Source organism: Scardinius erythrophthalmus (assembly GCF_964197995.2).
Source record: "Scardinius erythrophthalmus genome assembly, chromosome: 1".
In the NCBI taxonomy this organism is placed as follows: Eukaryota; Metazoa; Chordata; class Actinopteri; order Cypriniformes; family Leuciscidae; genus Scardinius; species Scardinius erythrophthalmus.
In genome coordinates this window covers 30,587,554-30,609,588 of record NC_138221.1, presented here as the reverse complement: position 1 = coordinate 30,609,588, position 22,035 = coordinate 30,587,554, and the positions used below count along the sequence as shown (strand labels likewise).

Genomic DNA, 22,035 nt, shown 5'->3' with positions numbered 1-22,035 from the left:
AGAGTTCAATGGACATTGCGATGAACTTGCGACCATAGTTGGCCAACGATGCTTTCGGGAAACGCACCCCTGGTTAGTAATAAGTGAAGCTGGTAATGCTGTTTATGGAGTTGTTGAATCCTCCTCTGCTGAGAACTTGTTAACAGCAGATGTTCATCATTAATGCCCAATCATCACTTAATTAATCACTTAAGTATCTCATTAACTTTAACTCTGATTCAGAGTTATTTTAACTCTCTGTAGAGAGGGACCAAATGTTCTCTGAACAGAGTTAATTTTACTCTGGGGATTTTGCTGTGTGCGCAGACGGGCCCAGACTCATCGAATTCAAGACAAAAGTGCGTTCCTCTCACATCCAACGAATGAATGTAAGCTAAACTTTTTATCTTCGATTACATATACATAATTACATGGATACTTTCCTGTTATCTGCGTGTTACCTTTTTAGATTTAAGCAATAAGCCCCTCGAAGAATAAAACTGTTACTCCATAAAATATTTGTTTTACTATTTATTTTATTCACAACAAAAAATATAACGTTATTATTACACATTTATTCGTTAGTTCGTTACCTATTTAGATGTAAGCAATAAGCCCCGCAAAGAATAAAACTGTTACTCTTACTCCATAAAAATATTAATTTTAATATTTATTTTATGAATAAAATAAACAACAAAAAAAATACAACGTTTTCTGATTATTGATTCCCCATCATGTATTTATACAGATTGAGGCTAGTGAGTTTGTGTCATTCGCCTCCATGATCTCATCAATGCTGGACCCTCGTCACAAACACCTGGGCTTTCTTACACCAACACAGAGACTGGCTGCTGATGTGAAACTGGTTGAACTGGGAGAGGCGGTGGGGACCGATAGGGCGGCTATCCAACAGGCTGGGGGAGTCGAGGCTGCGTTGTCTGACACGGGCGAGGTGAGCGCAAACACTGAATTCGCGACCTCCCAGTCATCTGCTATGGCACAACTCCTTGGGGATCACTATACCACTCAATGTGAGGCTGGTATTGAAGCAGAACTTCAGAACTTTCTGAGGGAGAATCTCCCACTCCTGAATTGCACACCTACAGACTGGTGGAAAGTGAACGGAATAAGGTTCCCCGCGCTGGCCAAGTTAGCGCGGAGGTACCTCTGCATCCCGGCAACGTCAATCCCCTCAGAGCATGTTTTTTCGGCGGCTAGACTGACGGTCACCAGGTTGCGGTCGCGTCTGACCCCAGATCATGTCAACATGCTCTTGTTTCTCAATAAAAATCAGTAGACTGGTGCATAAGTTGTATGCGATTGCGAGTTACTAAAGTTAGTTATTTTTCACTAGCCTAACGTTAATTTGTTAAGTTAGCCTACTTGTTAGGAAGGCTAATAGCCTATCTCTCACCCTCTTTCTTCTGGCGTGGATACTTTTGAGTTACATTTTGACAAAATCTGTCAAGTATTATTATGTTTTTTTGTTTAAGTTATTGTTAAACATGATTCTTTATTATTATTATTATTTTGGAACAAATTAGGTCTCTGTTTAAGAACGCCGGCTCGCAGCTGCAGGTTCCGCTGCTTTAGAGCACCGCATATATGTTCGGTTTGCCTAACTGAACGTAGTTCAACTGTCTGCCACAAATTAATCTTGTAATAAAGGTCTCATTGAGGAAAAACACGTTGTATTTTTGTATTCATTGCATTTTTGAATTATAGAAGTTAAATAATTAATTTTATTATAAAAATATTAATGATTAATCGATAGTCAATCGTTAATTCTCCCGACGATCGTCTAAGAAAATTTAATTGAATGCCCATCCCTAATGGTAATATCACAAGCTGTATACATACACATGCATACAGGCACACTGCTTGTGCTATTACCATCAATGAATAAATCAATAGAGATAAGTTACACACACACACACACACACACACACACATATAACGTTATATGTATCTCTATTGATTCATCCATGTTTATTCATCGATGGTAATAGCATAAGCAAATTAATGACCTTTTCCTTGCCAAAAATCAACATCTGTCATTGTGTGTGTGTGTGTGTTTTTAGTGCCATTTTCCACCGGACAAAATTGCGCTTGTTAACTCATGATTTCTGTTCTGTGTGTCTGTGCGCACCAATCTTGCACTTCTATCTACTCCTCAACCAGACCACCTACAGACTTCGGGTTTTTGGCATTATGTTAAGGAAGGTCTAATCTCGGGAACACAGAAAAAAAATCCAGGGAAAGATTTACTATCTCTTAGTGTTGTGATCCCATGAGGTGAGAAAATTGCGCTAAAACACTCACCGAGTTTTTATTACTTGTTTTTTTTCTGGAGGTAAAATTTATTAGCTAAATAAATTATGATACTTGCATTATTTGAGAAATTCCGGAAAAGCTCTCGACGAAGGCATGATCTGCGAGTAGCTGAACAACCCCTCCTCTGGATTGTGAGCTCGAACAACGTAAAAACGCAGATGAAAGCAGAAATCAGAACTAAAAACATTGCTCGCAGTTGGTGCAGTCATTGGAATGGGCTCTTTAAATTTTCGCGCTGTTATGACAGCGTATGTCACGTGACAATTCCAACATGGCGCATGTAGTACGTCCGGACTCCATTCATACTACCCGTATTCATACTATATAGAACGTACTTTTTTAATGGTCGCAAAGTACGTTCTAATTTAAATGTACCTACTCACATAGTACGCAATTTCAGACGCAGAGATGGTGTTTTGTGTCCGTCAACTACAGGAAAAGTGTATTGAACGGCATAAACCTCTGTTCTTGGCATTTGTAGACTTGACCAAGACCTTTGACTACGTTAGTCGATCTGGACTTTTCCTCATCCTACAAAGACTTGGCTGCCCTCCAAAGTTACTGAAGGTGATCACTGAGTTTCATGAGGGGCATGAAGGCAACTGTACAGTCTGAAGACACTCGCTCTGACAAGTTCCAGATAAGGTGTGGGGTAAAGCAGGGATGTGTCCTTGCTCCTACCCTCTTCTGAATTTTCTTCTCTGCCCTACTATGCCATGCCTTCCCTGATGACTCGGGTATCCTTCTACTACATACCCGCAGCTCAGGAAAACTGTTCAATCTAGCCAGACTGCGGGCGAAGAGTAAAGTATGCTATGTTCTGGTACGTGCCCACTCAGAGGCAGATCTACAACTACTCTGCTCATCTTTTGCCGCTGCATGTCTAGAGTTTGGTTTGCAGATTAGTCTTAAAAAGACTTGTCCAACCCTCAACCCTACAGCATACATTAACAACACATGTCTATCTGTGGTAGACAAATTCACCTAACTGGGTTCCATAGTATCAAACAACAATAACCTTGATGCAAAGCTTGACATGCGGAAGGCATCATCAATGTTTGGAAAATTGAGCAAGCGTGTCTGGCAGAACAAGAACCTCTCATTGCTCCTCAAAGTCTGTATACCATGCATGTGTACTTAGCACCTTTCTATATGCAAGTGAGGCATGGACAACATACAGGAGACACGAACATCGTCTCAATGCCTTCCATTTTCGCTGCCTTCGTTCCATACTAGGGGTATGCTGGAAGGATCATGTGCCAAACTCTGTGAGAGAACTGGTTCCAGTGACCTGTACACCATCCTTTGTAAACGCCACCTCCGTTGGATTGTGCAAATTTATCCAATGAAGGACACTCGCCTCCCAAAAATCTTGCTATATGGCGATCTGGCAAATGCCCCCCGCAAACATGGTCGCCCCATCTACGTTTTAAAGACGTCAGTAAGAGGGGTCTTCAGGCCTTCTCCATCAACCTGGACAACTGGGAGGCACTTGCAAATGACAGACCCAACTGGCGCACAGCAATTAACAATGGCCGCAGTGACTCTCAGGTGGCCTACAAATCATTTCTGGAAGAGAGACGCTCAAAACGAGAAGCAGTTCGTTGCACTCGGCCATAGTAGTAGTAGTAATACTTTGTTGGTCTGTCTTTGCATTTCTCAGTTTTCCATTGTTATCTGCTGATTAGAATCAGGGGGGAAGCTTTCATAAAGTATTGAAGGTTCCCCGGGTGCCGCCATTGATTAGCGGACCCCCACCTGCTGTTAGCATCCCATTGACTCCCATTCATTTTGGCGTCACTTTGACAGCGAATAACTTTACATCTGAGGCGTTTAAAGACATTATTTATTTCTAAAGAAACACGACAATGTATAAAAGGCTCCATTACCTTGTATCTTACACTATGGCCCCGTAGATGTAGTTTTTGTAAAAAATAGGTTAACAATTGCGTCATAACCATGCGACTCTCTGTCACACAGTAGAGAATTACCATATGGAGGAGAGGAGAAGCTCGCGAACAATCGGGGGGACGTGGAGACAAAATGTCAAAGTAATTAATCAGAATACTTAGCAAGGGTTGCTCCTGCTCCTAGCTCATGGACAGTTCCTACTCACACTCTCCGTCTCTGCAAGTTTCTGAAGGGAATGATTCAGATTTCTCTCGGCACAGCTACTAGAAGACAGACGGGTTGCTCACGTCACATCTATGTCGTCAAGCTCAGTTTGAGTCTGCGCAGTACGCTCGACCATCAGGCAGTTAGTGCTTCTAACTGACTTCACTTGTCTCCATTGAAACCTATGGGGTCGCTGTGTCCAGTTTATATACTGTCTATGATTAGAATGTATTTATATTTATTTTTCTACACCCTTTTTTTCCACTTTTTGTCCTTTACCTTTTTTGTTATTATTATTACTTATTTACACCTGTTTATTTATTTGTTTGGTTGTTTACTTATTTTCTTTACACCCTGTATGTACCATAAAAATAATAAATAAATCATACAAAAAAAACACATTCAGTGACCATAACTCGTTAGTCAGCTAGAAAAATCAATTCTAGAGAGGAGCATGTTGATAAACATATGCACCACATTACATATGCATTATAATTTTTAATGTTCAATATTTAATGCATGTTTGAATGAATCTGTAAAGTTTTTGACAGCCATTTTTAAATGTGTAAAAATATTATGTAATTGTAAAGTTAGTATGACTTTATTATTATAAAAACATCCTTGAATGTAATTTAAGTGTTTGTATACAAATCAGTAAATTTTAGCCTTCACTATTATAGTAGTGTATTACCAACTGATTCCCATGTGTAGTTTACAGCATTATTTGAGAGATTTTTTCCTTAAGAACATGTGCCATGTACTTAATCTGATATATACAGTATATCAAAAACAATCGATATCGAATCACAGGCTTGTGAATAGAAATCATATTGAAAATTGTGTCAATACCCAGCAAACTATATTGAGAAATGTCAAAATGTTTGGTACCATGGTTGCAAAAAAAATGTGAGCCAGTTATAAATGTAAAATAAAACAGCTAAATATTTAGTTGGACCTGATGTTGACAATCAATATAACAATTAATTGTTGTAAACAAACAAGAACGTTTTGTACCATTTCATAGTTCAACTGTTTGTCTAAATGTGAAGAAGTGCTTGAATGTTTCTAACATGAATGTTCTTCAGCATCATGAATGAATGAAGAATAAACACCAACCTCTTTGTTCTTCAGTATCTTCAGTGTGTTTCATTCTGCAGGGTTCTGGATCACTCATGTCCTCACTTTCCTCTTTAATAAACTCAGTCTTTACAGATATCAGCTCTTCCTGATACATTGCTGCTCGTCTTCACTTGTAGCCGATGGGAATATCCCAGCATTTAATGGAGAATTACAGTGAGAGGAGCTTCACTGATGATGTGACTGATGTGGGAGGAGCTTCACTGATGATGTGACTGATGTGGGAGGAGCTGATCTGCAAAAATCAAAGTTTACTGAGTTTGTTTTAAAATTATATGACACATCGAAGTTTATAGGCTTGTTCGACTTCATGCAGCTCTGCGCAGACCGATCGGCGGCTGACTTGAAGCAGTGCATGCCGGTTAGAAATTTTGTCCAACTTGATACAGTGCCGACGCCACATGACTGTGACGTATACCATCAAAGTACCGCAAGAGTGATTCGAGAGTAGCCGGAGAACTCAGCCAGCGCAGCTTCTCAAGAGCGGCTGCACGAGCTGTGATGATGACACAGCTGTTCCACGATTGGCCAGTTTCACCGCATGACAACGATCACGTGTGTTTCGTGTTTTTTTTTTTTTTTTTTATAACAGTAAACACTCTTTTCATGTAGTTGCGATGTTATATTGTGTCATGTTTATCAAATTAAATCTGATTAAAAAACGTAGACTCCACTTCATTGATAGTAGCTTATGTTGAACTTTATTCTTGTTCAAACAGACGCTGTATGAAGCAGTACATAAAGTATTGAATGAAAATGTCTCTGAAACATCTGTGTATTATTTGGCAAATATTGCATTTATTTCACTTCAGCTGTGGTTAAGTATGTATGCAAACACCACATGAGCAGTCACTACGGGAACCAGAAAGTGTCCGACTTCAGATCAAAAATCAAAAATGAGGTGAAAACAGGAACTACTGTCATGAAATAAAGAGTGTTTTCAGTAGATCTGTTAATTGATGAGCCTCAGACTATCAACACTCATTCAACAAGCCATTCAGGATCATCAGCAGATCATCTCACTTTATTCTGAGTGTTTGCTGTAAAAAACACATCATTTGAGTCAGGATGTATGACAAAAGACTATTAAACTGCTCTATTGAAAGATGATACTGTCAGGGCTGCCAACTTTTGAGTTTAGCTTGGAGTAGGGCTGGGCGATTTATCTCACGATATTGTTATGCGCATCTCGTCAGTAAACCCGGTTCCTTGATTAGTAGTAAATCGCCATCACCTGCTTTCAGACGGAGCAGCATTTACTACAAAGAGCCGTAGTTAACTGACAAGCTGAGCCATATCGCATTCATATCGCGGACGTATCGCCAGCGATAATTAATGCGATATGGCTCAGCTTGTCAGTTAACTACGGCTCTTTGTACACAGCAAAAACTCCAGTGTTAAATTAACACTCCTGGGAGTGTATGAGTCCACATTTAAGAGTGTTTAAGTTAATGAGATAATTAAGTGATTAATTTAGTGATGATTGAGCATTATTGAAGACACCTGATGATAACAAGTAGAATCGCTGAAGGAGAAAATCTCAAATTGTAAGTTACCGTTATGGTGATGGGTGTTTGCTTTAGTTGGGCTCTTGACCCTTATATTATTTACTTTAGATTTTGTTTTGCTGCTGTATCTGAGTTATAACTGCCAGATGAACAAAGAAAAAAGTGATCTTATGGTGTTGGTTATATTATGACAATCATCATTTGAACTTTGTGTTTTTGATTTATGTTGTTGACTACAGCATAACTGTGATTCCGCATAAATATCAGAATTTTAGATATAATTTAAAGGATTTCTTAAGAGTTTTTTTTTTATTATTTCTTGTAGGCACACACAGACGTCAAGATTCAGTGTATGCATCTCAACAATGGTGACGAGCAGAATATTCAATTAGGAAAAGTAAATTACATAGACAATTCAGATCATAATTTATTCATACCGCAATGCATGATGGGAGCCATTAATGAGTTGTGATTGGTGGCAGCCACTGCAACATGCTTTATTACTGTCACCATTGTTGAGATTCACAGGATGATTATTGATGTCTGTGTTTCTAAATAAATTATTTTTAAAGTTTTTTTTGATCAGAACAATGTTTATGAAATATTTTTGATTATAAGAAAAACACTGATAATCATATGCTGTATTACAGAGCTCCTGCTAACAAGTTAAACCAAACTATCACAAAAAGTTTCATTTTTCAGATCACATGAAAACATAACCAACACTATCAGATCCCACTTTTCTTTGTTCATCTGGCAGTTATAACTCAGATACAGCAGCAAAACAAAATCTAAAGTTAATAAAATAAGGGTCAAGAGCCCAACTAAAGCAAACAATGATCACCATAACAGTGGCTTACAAATTGAGATTTTCTCCTTCAGTGATTCTGCTTGTTATCATCAGGTGTCTTCAATAATGCTCAATCATCACTAAATTAATCACTTAATTATCTCATTAACTTCAACACTCTTGAATGTGGACTCATATACACTCCCAGAAGAATTAATTTAACACTGGAGTTTTTGCTGTGTAGTAAATGCCGCTCCATCTGAAAGCAGGTGATGGCGATTTACTACTAAATCAAGGAACCGGCTTTACTGACGAGATGTGCATAACAATCTCATGATTTAAATCGCCCAGCCCTAGTCACACGCATCACACACATGACCAGCGTCGGCCAATAGTGAGCCTACGCTCTGACACTACACTACGTGAACTCACTCAGAGGCCTAAACAGAAGAAAATCAATAGTTGAATACATTTTTTTTGTTTTCTTCGCACAACAACTATTCTCGCCGCTTGATAAACTTATGGTTGAGCCACTGTAGTCACTTGGACTATTTTAAACTTTGTCTTTACTAACTTTCTGGGCCGGCAAGTTTCAATTAGTTACTGTTACAAGTTACTGTTGCACTTATTTAAAATGCATGCCTTTTATCAAACAAAATTGTTTCTGGACATTAAGTTTTTTAAAGAGATTATTTTATATAATTGTTTTATATTCCTAGATTTATTTGCTGCACTGTTTCTTATACAGTTATATTGCAAAACTAAAATACCATTTTCAGTTTAATGTTAGATTTGTGGCTGTGGCTAAATAATATGGGTCAATATCACTATAAAGTGGCTTTGGTGTCCTCATCAGAATCGCTCAGTCATCATGAACATAATGCAAAATAATGAAATTCTGTGGTTGCATTATAAATGGCCAAACACTTACACACATACAAGAACAATGATACGTCTCTTGAAATGTGTTTTTCTGATTTTATACCATTTTCTTTGATTGGATGTGTGCGATTTTGGCATGTCCCACACGCTGCTCAGCTAAATTCAGTGAGTGTAAAAAGTGGTTAAATTACATAAAATTAAAATACTTTTTTAATGTACTTATAGCAAGCTATTTAATAAAACAAGTCATTTTGATTATTTATATTTTATGTTCATAATAATATTAAGCAGTTTGCATGTGTCCCTGAAATTGCTGTCCACCCTGTCATTATGGGGTAAACGCCCCTTTAAGAAACCAACTGATGTACTCAGTGACATCCCCTCCCCCATTTGGTCTTTCTTCAGTGGATGTTAAAACATCTGCAACACGCACAATAAGTATCTACACTTATATTTCCTAATTTTCATCATATTGTGTTTGTAGTTGCGTGTTGTCAAGCTTAACATGTCCACCCTGTCATTGTGAAATATTAGTTAATATAAAAACTTTTCAGAAATTCTAAATATACATTTTAAACAGTGCACAGTCAGCTTCAACAGTGAATCACTTTGCTAACTGCTGTACACCATGTGCTCATTAAATGCTAACTTTAGCCAAAAAATGTCCACCCTGTTCCATGACAGGGTGGACATGGTTCATGACAGGGTGGACATTTGCAACTCCTGAAAATCAGCCTGAGCCAGGCCCCTCCTTCTTCTATATTGGTTAAGGGTTTTTTGAAGTTCCTGTTGTTTTTCTAATGTTCCCCCGTTCTATTTCACTCATTAAAGCATTTGTCCACCCTGTCATGCCAAGTTCCACCCTGTCACTTTGTTGTCCACCCTGTCATTTTCAACTTTTATGATGAAAATAATCTAATTATTTTAACAAGTTAAAAAAACCTTGTGTGTGATTTCTTAATAAACAAATGAGGGCAGGTTAGTATTGTTTTAAAGTTTGACTAAATATCTTTGTTGTCAGATTTTATTTAGAATAGAATGTGCAACTATTGCATATTTTATTGGGCAATACATATTTAAGCAGTAACTTTATTATTATCAAAATACTTTTAATATTAACTAAAATGTTTTGTTGGGAAAGGGACACATTATCTTTCCACAGATCTACATTTTATAATCACTATGCAATGAAAATTTATTTATTCTGAATTTGTCCATGACAGGGTGGACATATTTTATGGTTTGCTCGTATATTGTCAGCTTGCAGTTAATTTATAAAAAGTGCTGGAGCTTGACCAATATGCATTTCTAACAGCCTAATGTCTCCTTAATACAACACATATGAAGTTAAATGGAAAATCTCAGATTTTTGGGGGGAAATTGTGAAGTCTCAAAGGCACTTTATGGTGTTTTTGACCCAAATATTACTGTCAAATGTATGTCATTTGTAATACAAACACTTTAGTATATACAAAAGTAATACAAACACTCTAGTTCACTGTATGTATTTGTTCATGTTTTATCAAGGGATAAGTCTGAAAACACGGCATAATATAATTATATCATGGCGACAGGTAACGTTACATTAAACATGGTTCTGTGTAAACATTTTATTTATTGCGTTTAAACCATGGTGGTTAGTCTCGTAATGTTGTGCTCATAGCTCTGACGACAGATATTTGGCTACATTTGTTTTGTAGAATGTTTGAGTGCCAATCAAATAATCCCTTCGAGGATTGTAATATTGAGTTAAAGCGTGTTTTAACATTTAGCATATTAGCATTTACAAATAACAGCGTAGGCTAACTTACATCAAAATAATGGGACGTCTACAAAAAAACATACCGTTCTGAAACGTCCTGTAACTGCCGTTCGTGTACAAGTTCTGCTCGATTCCTCTCCACTTATATTCTAACGTTATAAGTCTGATGCTGGTTGAAATCCATAGGGCAATATTGACGCCTGTGTTTACAATACACCGGAGCACATGCAACTGTTATGGTTCTGGTAACGGGCGTGACGTTTCCGGACAGCGTGAACTAGGCGGTTAGCGAATCACACACACCGGGCCAAGCTGACCATTCAGAGCCCATCGTGTATTTCTGAGGGAGAGGCTTAACCAGGAAATCATCAGACCGGTTTACGAGAGGGGACCGGAGGGGAACATGGAAGGGACACAGCGGTGTAGAATAAAGGTAAATGATATGAAAAATAATGCGTTTTTTTTTTTTTTTTTTTTTTTTTTTTATGAAGCATGAACATGTTAGACAGCACCCCATAAACACAATCAATATTATGACTTCAGCCGAAAACAGGATGTAAACAGGTATTTGCGCTGGTTTAAAAAACATAATTTTTAAAAAATCTTTCACATCTACTGCAGTCAGATTCACTCGTGTTCACTCAGAAGGAATCACTCACATTTTCTGTGCACTTGTAATGACACCACAAGGATGTTAAGAGGCTAAAAGCAGGTTTAGTACTTGCCCCATTGAAGTCAACAGGGTGCAAATTTTAAAAATAGAATAACTCGGTGTAGGCAACACCGATTTTTGTCGTTGTTCTCTGTATTGACAGCACTCAAAATGTACAAAAAAATGAGCTCAATGTTTAAATTCTCCTTTAACATATGTTTCCGTATCTTGGTTGTACATTAGGATATTTTAATATCTTAAAATCTTATAAGTTCAGCACAATTCAGATGAGACAAAACACTAGTAGATCAGTACTTATGTTGTGAGAATAAGTGTGTCCTATGAAGCAAATGGCACAGATGACAGATGTGTGTTAGAGGTGTAAGAGACACATCAGTCCTCAATCTTCATAATAACAATTCTATGCATGCATTAGCATACTGTGATGGTGAAGACCATTGTCCCACATTAAATTCACATGTATACTTTTAAACTGATAACTGTCATACTTGGGCAGTAAATAGTTCTACCCATTTCACGTCAATAGTTCCTGTTTTCACTTCATTTATTATGCTGATGTTTTAAACTAATATAGCTTGAAAGCATTAAAGCAAGTAAATAATAAAGAGAAACAAAGACACATATTACAAGCATCACTACAAGCGTAACATCAAGCAAAGCGCACGTTTCTCACAGCTCATATCCTGTGCAATCAAGCCTGTGGATGTCCTTGTAATTCACTTCAACCTTTCCAACCTTCATGAAAGATTATTCTATGGATGGTTTGTGTGTGTGTGTGTGTGTGTGTGTGTGTGTGTGTGTGTGTGTGTGTGTGTGTGTGTGTGTGTGTGTGTGTGTGTGTGTGAGTGAGTCTGAGGTTAAAAACTAAGTTCAGAATCGATCCAGAATAGTTGGAGAGAGAATCGCGATGCATCTGAGTATCAATTTTTCCCCCACACTTAATTGTAATGAAGAAGCAGGATAATGTGCAGGTTAGTAATAAAAGGAGTTGTGGATTAGCATCAGTTACTTCACAATAGACAAACAGGCATAAATGCTTAGATGTGATATTTAGTACAAAAACAAACTCAGTAACTGATATATTTTTGATTTTTGCAGATCAGCTCCTCCCACAGCAGTCACATCATCAGTGAAGCTCCTCCCACTGCAATTCATCATCAGTGAAGCTCCTCCCACAACAATCACATCATCAATGAAGCTCCTCCCACTGCAATTCATCATCAGTGAAGCTCCTCCCACAACGATCACATCATCAGTGAAGCTTCTCCCACGTAGATTCACCAATAAATGCTGGAATATTCCCATCGCCATCGGCTACAAGTGAAGACGAGCAGCAATGCATCAGGAAGAGTTGAAATCTGTAAAGACTGAGTTTATTAAAGAGGAAAGTGAGGACATGAGTGATCCAGAACCCTGCAGAATGAAACACACTGAAGATCCTGAAGAACAAAGAGGTTGGTTTTTATTCTTCATTCATTCATGATGCTGAAGAACATTGATGTTAGAAACATTCAAGCACTTATTCACATTTAGACAAACAGTTGAACTATGAAATGGTACAAAATGTTCTTGTTTGTTTTCAACACATGGTCAGTAAAAGTCATAAATATTATTTTAGCACTTTTTTTATATTTATATATGGTTCAACAATTTTTTGCAACAATGTTGCCAATATTTTAGACATTTTTCAATATAGTTATTATTATAATTATTTTAGCAATAAACAGTTAACACCAAACTGTATCAAGTATTATGAACTTTCCAGAATAGCTGACATAGTTGTAATCATAACTTGAGCAAACTCTGATTAATAGTTACTAATTTTGTATTTCTCATAAATTATAGAAGTGATTCATATGTATTGATTCTTCTTCTTATAATAACTTTGGTATCCGGTCACCACTGTACAGTTTGTGTAAAAACTGAGACAATGGATTGAGATTATTTTCTTGTCCTCCCATCATGTGTAGAAAGAGCTCAGATGATGTCACTTCCTGGGTGCCACAATTGGGATGGCGAAAACTAAAAATTTTCTTGACCGACCACCGAGCTTCATTAGCCGGTTGAAACCGGTTAACCGATTAGTTTAAAATATGCTACACTATTTGAAATAACAGCCATTTCAAGCCCCGCCTGCAATTTCGCAACTCTGTCGCATCTCTCTGCCGCTCTGCCTCCCGCTCACACACACGCCCTTCCACTCACGTCACTTTTTTAAAATCCCCTACAGCGTGAAACATGAGTCCCGCAAATGCGGCGCCGAGGAGCTTGTATGTAATCGGAGGACAAATGGCTCCTTAGTTTCGAAATGGTTTGGGTACAAGGTGATCGCGTTGAAAATAAAGGCGTTTGTCTAGCGTTAGAAGCTCATTTGAAACATTGCCGCGGCTTCATTTAAGAAAATGACAGCTCCGAAGAGCTGCTAACGCCGCTTTAGTTTGAGGCAGTGCTAACAATAATAAAGAAAGATGATGATCATCATCACCTTACATCATAGATGATGTGCTACTACTGTATTTAAGCACTGTATCACACAAGTTGCAACTTACATCTGTGTCATTCTTTTTGGTGAAATGGTCTCACACACTACTTTTCTTTGCACGCTTCATCCTGTCGTCTGCCCTGGCTCTAACCTCGAGTGTTTTAGCCTGTATATAGCCTTTACTTTTCACAAACCTTGTGATTGCGCGAACCCAAACGCTGTGACCCCGCGCCAAATGTTTTTATTGGTTTATTAAGTACAAATAGGCGAGTTATGAAAAATTGAGTGTGAGGGATTTGTTCACTTCACACAAAAAGATCTTGGAATGAGATGACTAACTTTAGTAGTGTTTAGTCCACTGTCTATAATAGCCTAATTTAGAGATTTTTTTTTTAACCGATTACCGACAACTTTGATTGGTTAACGTTGATACGGTCAACCATCGGTCAAACGGTCATTGGTTAACATCCCTAGTAACAAATTAAATATCAGTGTACAAGTTGGTGTCAAAATATGGCAGTATTGTATATTTTAATGATAATATTGTGATATATGCACTTAATATGTCTGTGCACTAGAGGGCGCTCTAGTTCACCCCCTTGTATGTTGTGTTGAATGTAAAAGAAGACTGAGTTCCTAGTAAACAGAAATTACTTAACACGGCAATCGTCTAAGCGTATCATTGTGTTATATAAAAGACAAAGAAATAACATATTGGCGATGAGGATAATCTTTGTTGAACCCATGTTTAGTGCGATGTGGAGAGCTGGCTACTGAATACTGCAGATCTGATGATGTGGACTCGTAGAAGAACACCCGACGAAATGGCTGTGTTTATCGGTCACATGGATGCCTTTGATGAGTCAGCCGAACAGTGGGCTACCTTACATAGGTTTGAACAATTTGTTGCTGCAAATGACATTGCAGATGAGAGACAAGTCGCGGTGTTACTGATTGTAATGGGTGCATCTTCATACGGACTGCTGCGAAGTTTAATTGCTCCGGATAAACCCGGGTGTGAAGTCATATGAAGACATTGTGCGTGTTTTGAAAGAACATTTCTCGCCGAAACCGATCGTGATTGCAGAAAGATTTAGGTTTCATAACTGCAGTCAACAGGAGACAGAAACAGTAGCACAGTATGTCGCAGTTTTGAAAAAGATGAGTGAACACTGCGAATTTGGGACACATTTGCAAGATGCATTAAGATATTGCTTTGTGTGCGGGCTGAAAACGGAGTCTATACAGAAACGGCTACTGACGGAAGCAGCTCTCACATTTCAAAAGGCGGTGGAGACTGCATGCAGTGTCTATGGAAACGGCCATGAGGGAATCTTAACAGATAAGTGGCTCTTTGAAAGTGAATGCACTGTCCTTGCAAGAGCATGGGGTCAGCAAGTGCTACCGTTGTGGAAGAACGAACCACAATGAGAAAGATTGTTATTTCAAAGAGCAACAGTGCCACAACTGTGGTAAAAAAAGGCCACATTTCCAGAGTTTGTAGAATTAAAGCAAAACACATGACTGAATATAAAAAGTTAAAGTCAGTGAGAATGAAAAGTGCCCAACAGAAAAAGAGAGTGCATCAGATGAATGTGAACTACTGATGACACTACTGATACGGAACTGGCACTGCATGTGATGTCTAGAAAGAAGGAATTGTCGCACATCTAAAAGCCTAAAGCCAAATGTAGAGGGAGAAATCTTGGAAATGGAATTAGACACTGGAGCTGTAGTTTCTTTGATTTCAAGAGAACTTTACAACGTACGACTAGCCCATAAACCATTGGGCATGACAGATGTGATTCTAAAAAACCTATATAGGTGAGGCTGTGTCTCCAGTAGGGGTCATCGTAGTCAAAGTGACAATGAACAAACAGAAGACAAAATTATCACTCTATGGCGTGGAAGGAGATGCCCTACCACTATTCGGGAGAGAGTGGCTCAAGAAAATTAAGCCGAACTGGCGTGAAATTAAGAGTGTGGGTAAAGGGTCAATTTAAACGGTGCTAGCAAAGCACAAACATGTCTTCAGGAAAGGACTGAGCTTGCTAAAAGGTATTGAGGCTACAGTGTCACTCAAACCACAGTTTCAGCCACGATTTTGTCAAGCACGCATTGTCCCTTATGCACTGAAGCCGAAAGTGGAGGCAGAAATAAATTGCCTATTGGAGCTGGGGGTCATCTCCCCTGTGACATGCAGCGAATGGGCTATCCCTATTGTACCAGTTGTTAAAAGGAATGGGGATGTGAGGATTTGTGGAGATTTTAAGGTAACAGTGAATCCGGCCCTTTGTGTTGAACGTTACCCAATTCCACGAATAGAGGACTTATTCTCATCATTGGCAGGGGGCCAACGTTTCACCAAACTGGACCTCTCAAATGCTTACTTACAAATGCCCTTGGCAGAAAGCTCACGCAAATGTCTCACTATCACCACGTCAAAGGGGCTGTTCTGTTACAGTCGTTTACCATTTGGTATTGCTTTAGCTCCTGCAATTTTTCAAAGGGCGATGGATCAGATCTTACAAGGCCTTCCCAATGTTCATTGCAATCATGGATGATTCATGGACTTATAAACTATTACAGTCGATTTATCCCTAATCTTGCATCAGTATTAGCTCCCCTCAATGCTCTTCTGTGTAAAGGAAAGCAGTGGCTGTGGTCTCTTGAGTGTGAGGATGCGTTCAACAAGGTAAAAAAATTTTTGCTATCGCAGAGCGTATTGACACATTATAATCCACAGTTACCAATCAGACTGGCCTGTGATGCATCGCCATACGTTGTGGGCGCTGTCATCTCACACATCCTACCAGACGGGCTGGAAAAACCAATAGCCTTTGCCTCAAGAACATTGAGCACGAAAAGTCTACCAATATCTTTGCGGGCGGAAGTTTACATTGCTTATGGACCACCATCCGCTGACTACAATTTTCAGTCCAACAAAAGCTATTCCATCCATGGCTGTGGCTCGTATGCAGCGCTGGGCTTTGCTGTTGGCAGCTTATGATTATGATTTCCAGTATAGAGTCGGTGCACACCACTGTAATGTGGATGGGTTATCACATATACCTCTGCCAACCGCACCTCAAGTGAAGCGGGACACAGTGGAGTTGCTTCAAGTAAAGCATCTTGACTATTTGCCAGTGCTGTGTTCAGATGTTTGTAAAGAAACAAGGTCTGACTCCACTATGTCACAAGTAATAGAGATGGTGGCTCACCCCGTACGTGAACAGGAAAGATGAGTTGACTACCCAACAGGGTTGCCTCATGTGGGGTTGGAGAGTGGTCATCCCTCCAAAGCTGAGATCCAGGGTACTGGCAGAGTTGCACACTGGACATCCGGGTGTCGTAAGGATGAAGGCAGTTGCTCGTAGCTATGTCTGGTGGCCTGGTATTGATGCTAAAATTGAACAATTGTCAAAAACCTGTCACTCATGCCAGCAGACGCAAAAAGCTCCTGGTCCATCATCATTACACCCTTGGAAGTGGCCAGAATCACCTTGGCAACGGATACATGTGGACTTTGCAGGTCCATTTGAAGGACATATGTACTTGATAGTGGTGGATGCTCACTCCAAGTGGCCAGAGGTGTGTGTAATGGAGTCAACTACGTCTACCAAGGCCATTCAGGTGCTGAGGGGATTATTTAGTCGTTATGGACTCCCAGAAGTGCTGGTTAGTGTTAACGGGCCTCAGTTCACCTCGGAGGAGTTCCAGACATTTCTCAAGACTAATGGAGTGACACACACACGTTCTGCACCTTTTCATCCAGGTACGAACGGCTTGGCTGAACACTTGGTTCAGACATTTAAGCGGGCACCACGTTGTTCTAAGGGGCCAACTCCAATTCAACAAAGGCTGGACACCTTTCTACTGGCGTATCGAAACACTTTCAGTTCACTGGAGACGTCACGTTGATCAGATGTTGGCATGTCTAACTAACAATGGAGATGAGATTGGACCAGGGGTCATTGAGGTTCCTGAGGGGAATCTGACAGATCTTTGTGAATATTCCAGGTCAGAAGAAACATCACTGCCTAGTCTCAATCCAATCCGGACTGGGTCAGCACAACCTGTGGATTCATTCCCAAGTGAAACAGGGGAGGTGTTACGCACTCCACACAAAGAGTCTAAGAGATTCCCGGAACGTGCCATTAAGCCCCCAATATGGTTTAGCCCTTAAGGTTTACCTTGGTGGTTTAAGTTGATTCTTTTGTATACATTTTGACAGTCATGGCACTAAGGTTAGTTTAAAAGAATAAGCACAACACAGTTCACTGAATGATTATAGTTTTTAATCACAGATGTTCTGTATTTTTGGCATTACTATAAGTACTGTATTAGACAGGAGTATAATTGTGTCAAGCATGCTATATAGATATATATAGAGAGAGAGAGAAGTAAAAAAAAAACAGAGAGAAAAAGATACACTGTTCATGTTCTTATTAAGTGTATGTAACAATGTTACTATGTGGGCAGGAATATGTGATATATGCATTTAATATGTCTGTGCACTAGAGGGCGCTCTAGTTCACCCCCTTGTATGTTGTGTTGAATGTAAAAGAAGACTGAGTTCCCAGTAAACAGAAATGAGTTAACACGGCAATCGTCTCCGCATATCATTGTGTTATATAAAAGACAAAGATATAACAAATATCACGTTATATTATCTTGTTATTGATCACATTTATTTAATAGTTTTCACTACAGAGGGATAGGATGTGTGTCTATAATGTTTAAAAATAATAACTGGAATATCAATGTACCTCATTCATGAAAAGTTTCAGGGACGTATAATTAATTTACAAAAAGGCAAAAATACAAAATTTGGAAAGTGATTACATCAGGGCTCATGGCCTTTCACTTCATATTTCTCTTTTTGATTTTTTTGATTTGCTGAAAATGGAATCAAACTTTTTTCTTTCATTTCAGACCTGATGGAAGTAAAGGAGGAGAGTGGAGAACTGAGTGAAGTGAAGGAGGAGAGTGGAGAACTGAGTGACGTGAAGGAGGAGAGTGGAGAACTGAGTGAAGTGAAGGAGGAGAGTGGAGAACTGAGTGAAGTAAAAGAGGAGAAACATCATGTCAAACCTGGAGAAAAACCTTTGAGTCACTCAAAGACTAAAAGCACATTTTTAAAGAAAAGAAGAGCCAAGAAATCTACAACCTGCACTCAGTGTGGAAAGAGTTTAACAAACAAACATAATCATGAGACTCACATGAGAGTTCACACTGGAGAGAAGCCGTTCACATGTGATCAATGTGGGAAGAGTTTCATGCAATCATCATCCCTTAAAGAACACATGAAGATCCACACTGGTGAGAAGCCGGTCACATGTGATCAATGTGGAAAGAGTTTATCAAACAAACAAAATCTTGAGCGTCACATGAGAGTTCACACTGGAGAGAAGGCGTTCTCATGTGATCAATGTGGAAAGAGTTTCACATGCAAACAAAATCTTGAGATTCACATGAGAGTTCACACTGGAGAGAAGTCGTTCTCATGTAATCAATGTAAAAAGAGTTTCACATGCAAACAAAATCGGGAGATTCACATGAGAGTTCACACTGGAGAAAAGCCATTTACATGTGATCAATGTGGGAAGAGTTTCCCATACAAACAAAGTCTTGAGATTCACATGAGAGTTCACACTGGAGAAAAGTCATTTACATGTGATCAATGTAGGAAGAGTTTCCCATACAAACAAAGTCTTAAGGTTCACATGAGGATCCACACCGGAGAGAAGCTGTTCACATGTGATCAATGTGGCAAAACATTTCTTTTGGCATCAAACCTGAAGACACACTTGACAGTTCATACAAAGGAGAAGCCACATTCATGTTCTGTATGTGGAAAGAGTTTTTCAGTGCTGAAATCTTTACAAAGACATCAGAAAATTCATTCTGGTGTAAGAGAGTACGTGTGCTTTGAGTGTGAGAAGACTTTTATTTCAGTGAACTGTTTAAAACTGCACCAGATAATTCACACTGGAGAAAAACCTTACAAGTGTTCACACTGTGACAAGAGATTCAATCAGTCAGGACATCTGAAAAGACATGAGAGGATCCACACTGGAGAAAAACCTTACAAGTGTTCACACTGTGACAAAAGATTCAGTCTGTCGCAACATCTGAAAAGACATGAGAGGATCCACACGGGAGAAAAACCTTTCAAGTGTTCACACTGTGACAAGAGATTCAGTCAGTCAGCACATCTGAAAACACATGAGAGGATCCACACCGGAGAGAAACCGCACATGTGTGATCAGTGTGGAAAGAGTTTCTCTTTTAAAAGTCACCTGAAGATACACATGAAGATCCATACAGTGGAGAAACCACATTTGCAGTATTTAGTTTGATCAAACTCTTCAGCTGTGTTCTTGTTACTCTTCATCTCGTCTCTCTCTGCTGTGATCATGAAATACTTGTTGCTGCACTGTAAACAGAAAACTGTGAAATGTACAGTAACTTGCTTTCAGCAATTAGCAAGTAAGTTGCTGTAGTTAAAATGTTCCCGAATTTGGTTCCAGAGCGTTGTTTTTCTCCCAGAACTGTATTGTTCATTAAAATCAAATATTAATGTAAAAGTTTTTAAGCAAGACAGATGGGTTGATGACAATATACTGTATATAAAAGTGTGATTGACTAAATCAAATGATCCATTCGACATTTAATACAATGTCCACTTCTCTATAAACCACAACTCTCACTTTTTTTTAAAGGGGGGCCAGATTTGATGTTGTGGACACGCCTGGGGGCCAGATACTGTCAACTCAAGCTGTTGTCATTTCCAAAAGGGCAAAACATGTAGGCTAATATTATATATATAGATATAGATATATATGCTTTGAAAAGTGTTTTTTTTTTCTTGAAAATAAATCAAAAACCACAGTGGAGCAACATATAGATTTTTTTTGGCGATAGATAGATAGATAGATAGATAGATAGATAGATAGATAGATAGATAGATAGATACATAGATAGATACATAGATACATAGATAGAACATACAATCACATTTATATGGGAAATTGAATGTGCAATATATGTACACAATAAAGGATAAAACTTTGTGAATATTGCATCTAATGCTATTTTTGTCTTCATTTATACATATTTTATATGTATTAAAGCAATACCATGTAGTTTTTCAACCTTCATAATATATTTCCTAGACCCTTATGATGGTACATCGACTTACAATAGGTTGAATGACACGTCTGCCATAGTCTGACAGGGTCTGTATCGCTTTTACTGGCACTACAGAACTTCGGGATTCGGGTAGTAACCCGAGCACAAAAAGAACTACAAAATTGGACTGCGTTACGGCATACCTCACTTCCCCCACCACCCCCATTTCCTCAAATTCAGACGTGAGAGCCCTACTAGCGTTTGTTTGCCGGCTGGTATAGCGTGTGTATGTTGTTGTCATGGCCAAAGCAGCAATGAAACCGAATAAGGCAAAGGTTTTGGTGGAGGAGACTAGGAAGAGAAAAAGGTAGAGGGACAAAATCAAAGGCCAGACAAGGATCAATGTTGGTCCAGCGTTCTATCGCTGGCATGAGCTAAAGGAGGAGGAGGGGTGCCCGACCAATGCTGACTTGGCCGTCATGCTGTTGGACTAGTAAGTATATCGCTTGCATACTATCTCTAGTTTTTCGAATTTGTTGTCTGCCTGGCTATGTTACGGAAGCTATCTGGTCCTCCATTTATCTTCATATGACATGTTGAAATATGCCACTGTACCTGGGATGAAGACATTTCACACGCAACACAGGCAGTCTGCCCAAGACGTGAGAACTCCTTCTGCAGAGTTCGGGGGTATTGGCTTGTCAACAAATGCACGTGTATCCCCTGGTGTAACCATGACAGTTTTAACGACAGTAGTAGAAGACAATACTGTTTTCCAACTGTAGGGGGACCCTGAGAGCAAAACTTACATGGTGTTGCTTTAATATATACACAGTAAATTCCCCAGTGTTAAATTAACACTGCTCAGAGCACATATGGTCCCACTCTACATGGTGTTAAAGTAACACTGAAGCAGTGTTAAAGTTAATGAGACAATTATGTGATTAATTGAGTGATGACTGAGCATTATTGAAGACACCTGATGTTAACAAGCAGAATCACAGAAAGAGAAAATCTCAAATTGTAAGCCACCGTTATGGTGATGGATGTTTGCTTTAGTTGGGCTCTTGACCCTTAAATTATTAACTTTAATTTTTGTTTGGCTGCTGTATCTGAGTTATAACTGCCAGATGAACAAAGAAAAAAGTGATCTGATGGTGTTGGTTATGTTATGACAATCATCATTTGAACTATGTTTTTGATTTATGCTGTTGCTTACAGCATAACTGTGATTCTGCA

The 22,035-nt window shown here is 38.9% G+C and overlaps 2 protein-coding genes across 3 annotated transcripts in view; one reads left to right on the top strand and one right to left on the bottom strand.

Annotated features, from left to right (window-relative positions):
* The window catches only part of LOC308704634 (uncharacterized protein), a 53,403-nt gene extending 42,642 nt beyond the window's left edge, over nt 1–10,761 (bottom strand). The window contains exons 1-2 of one of the 2 annotated variants that reach the window (XM_081389076.1): nt 10,591–10,761; nt 5,545–5,800 (exon numbers count right to left, since the gene is read on the bottom strand). In XM_081389076.1, the coding sequence (XP_081245202.1) occupies nt 5,545–5,662 (118 nt within the window). In that variant the 5' untranslated portion in view covers nt 5,663–5,800; nt 10,591–10,761. The remainder of the gene's footprint in view (nt 1–5,544; nt 5,801–10,590) is intronic. The other variant, XM_081389077.1, reaches the window with a different exon arrangement.
* Nucleotides 10,762–10,877: 116 nt separating this feature from the next.
* LOC308700985 (uncharacterized protein) lies at nt 10,878–20,748 on the top strand. The gene is made up of 3 exons (XM_081382960.1): nt 10,878–10,940; nt 12,279–12,634; nt 18,598–20,748. The coding sequence occupies exons 2-3, from the start codon at nt 12,517–12,519 to the stop codon at nt 20,022–20,024; spliced, it is 1,545 nt and encodes a 514-aa protein (XP_081239086.1). The 5' UTR covers nt 10,878–10,940; nt 12,279–12,516; the 3' UTR covers nt 20,025–20,748.
* The last annotated feature ends 1,287 nt before the right edge of the window (nt 20,749–22,035 follow it).

Coding starts and splice junctions, on each gene's coding strand:
- LOC308700985 (XM_081382960.1), top strand. CDS start 12,517: ATGCATCAGGAAGAGTTGAAATCTGTAAAGACTGAGTTTATTAAAGAG. Junction 12,635..18,597: donor AGATCCTGAAGAACAAAGAG/GTTGGTTTTTAT, acceptor CTTTCATTTCAG/ACCTGATGGAAGTAAAGGAG.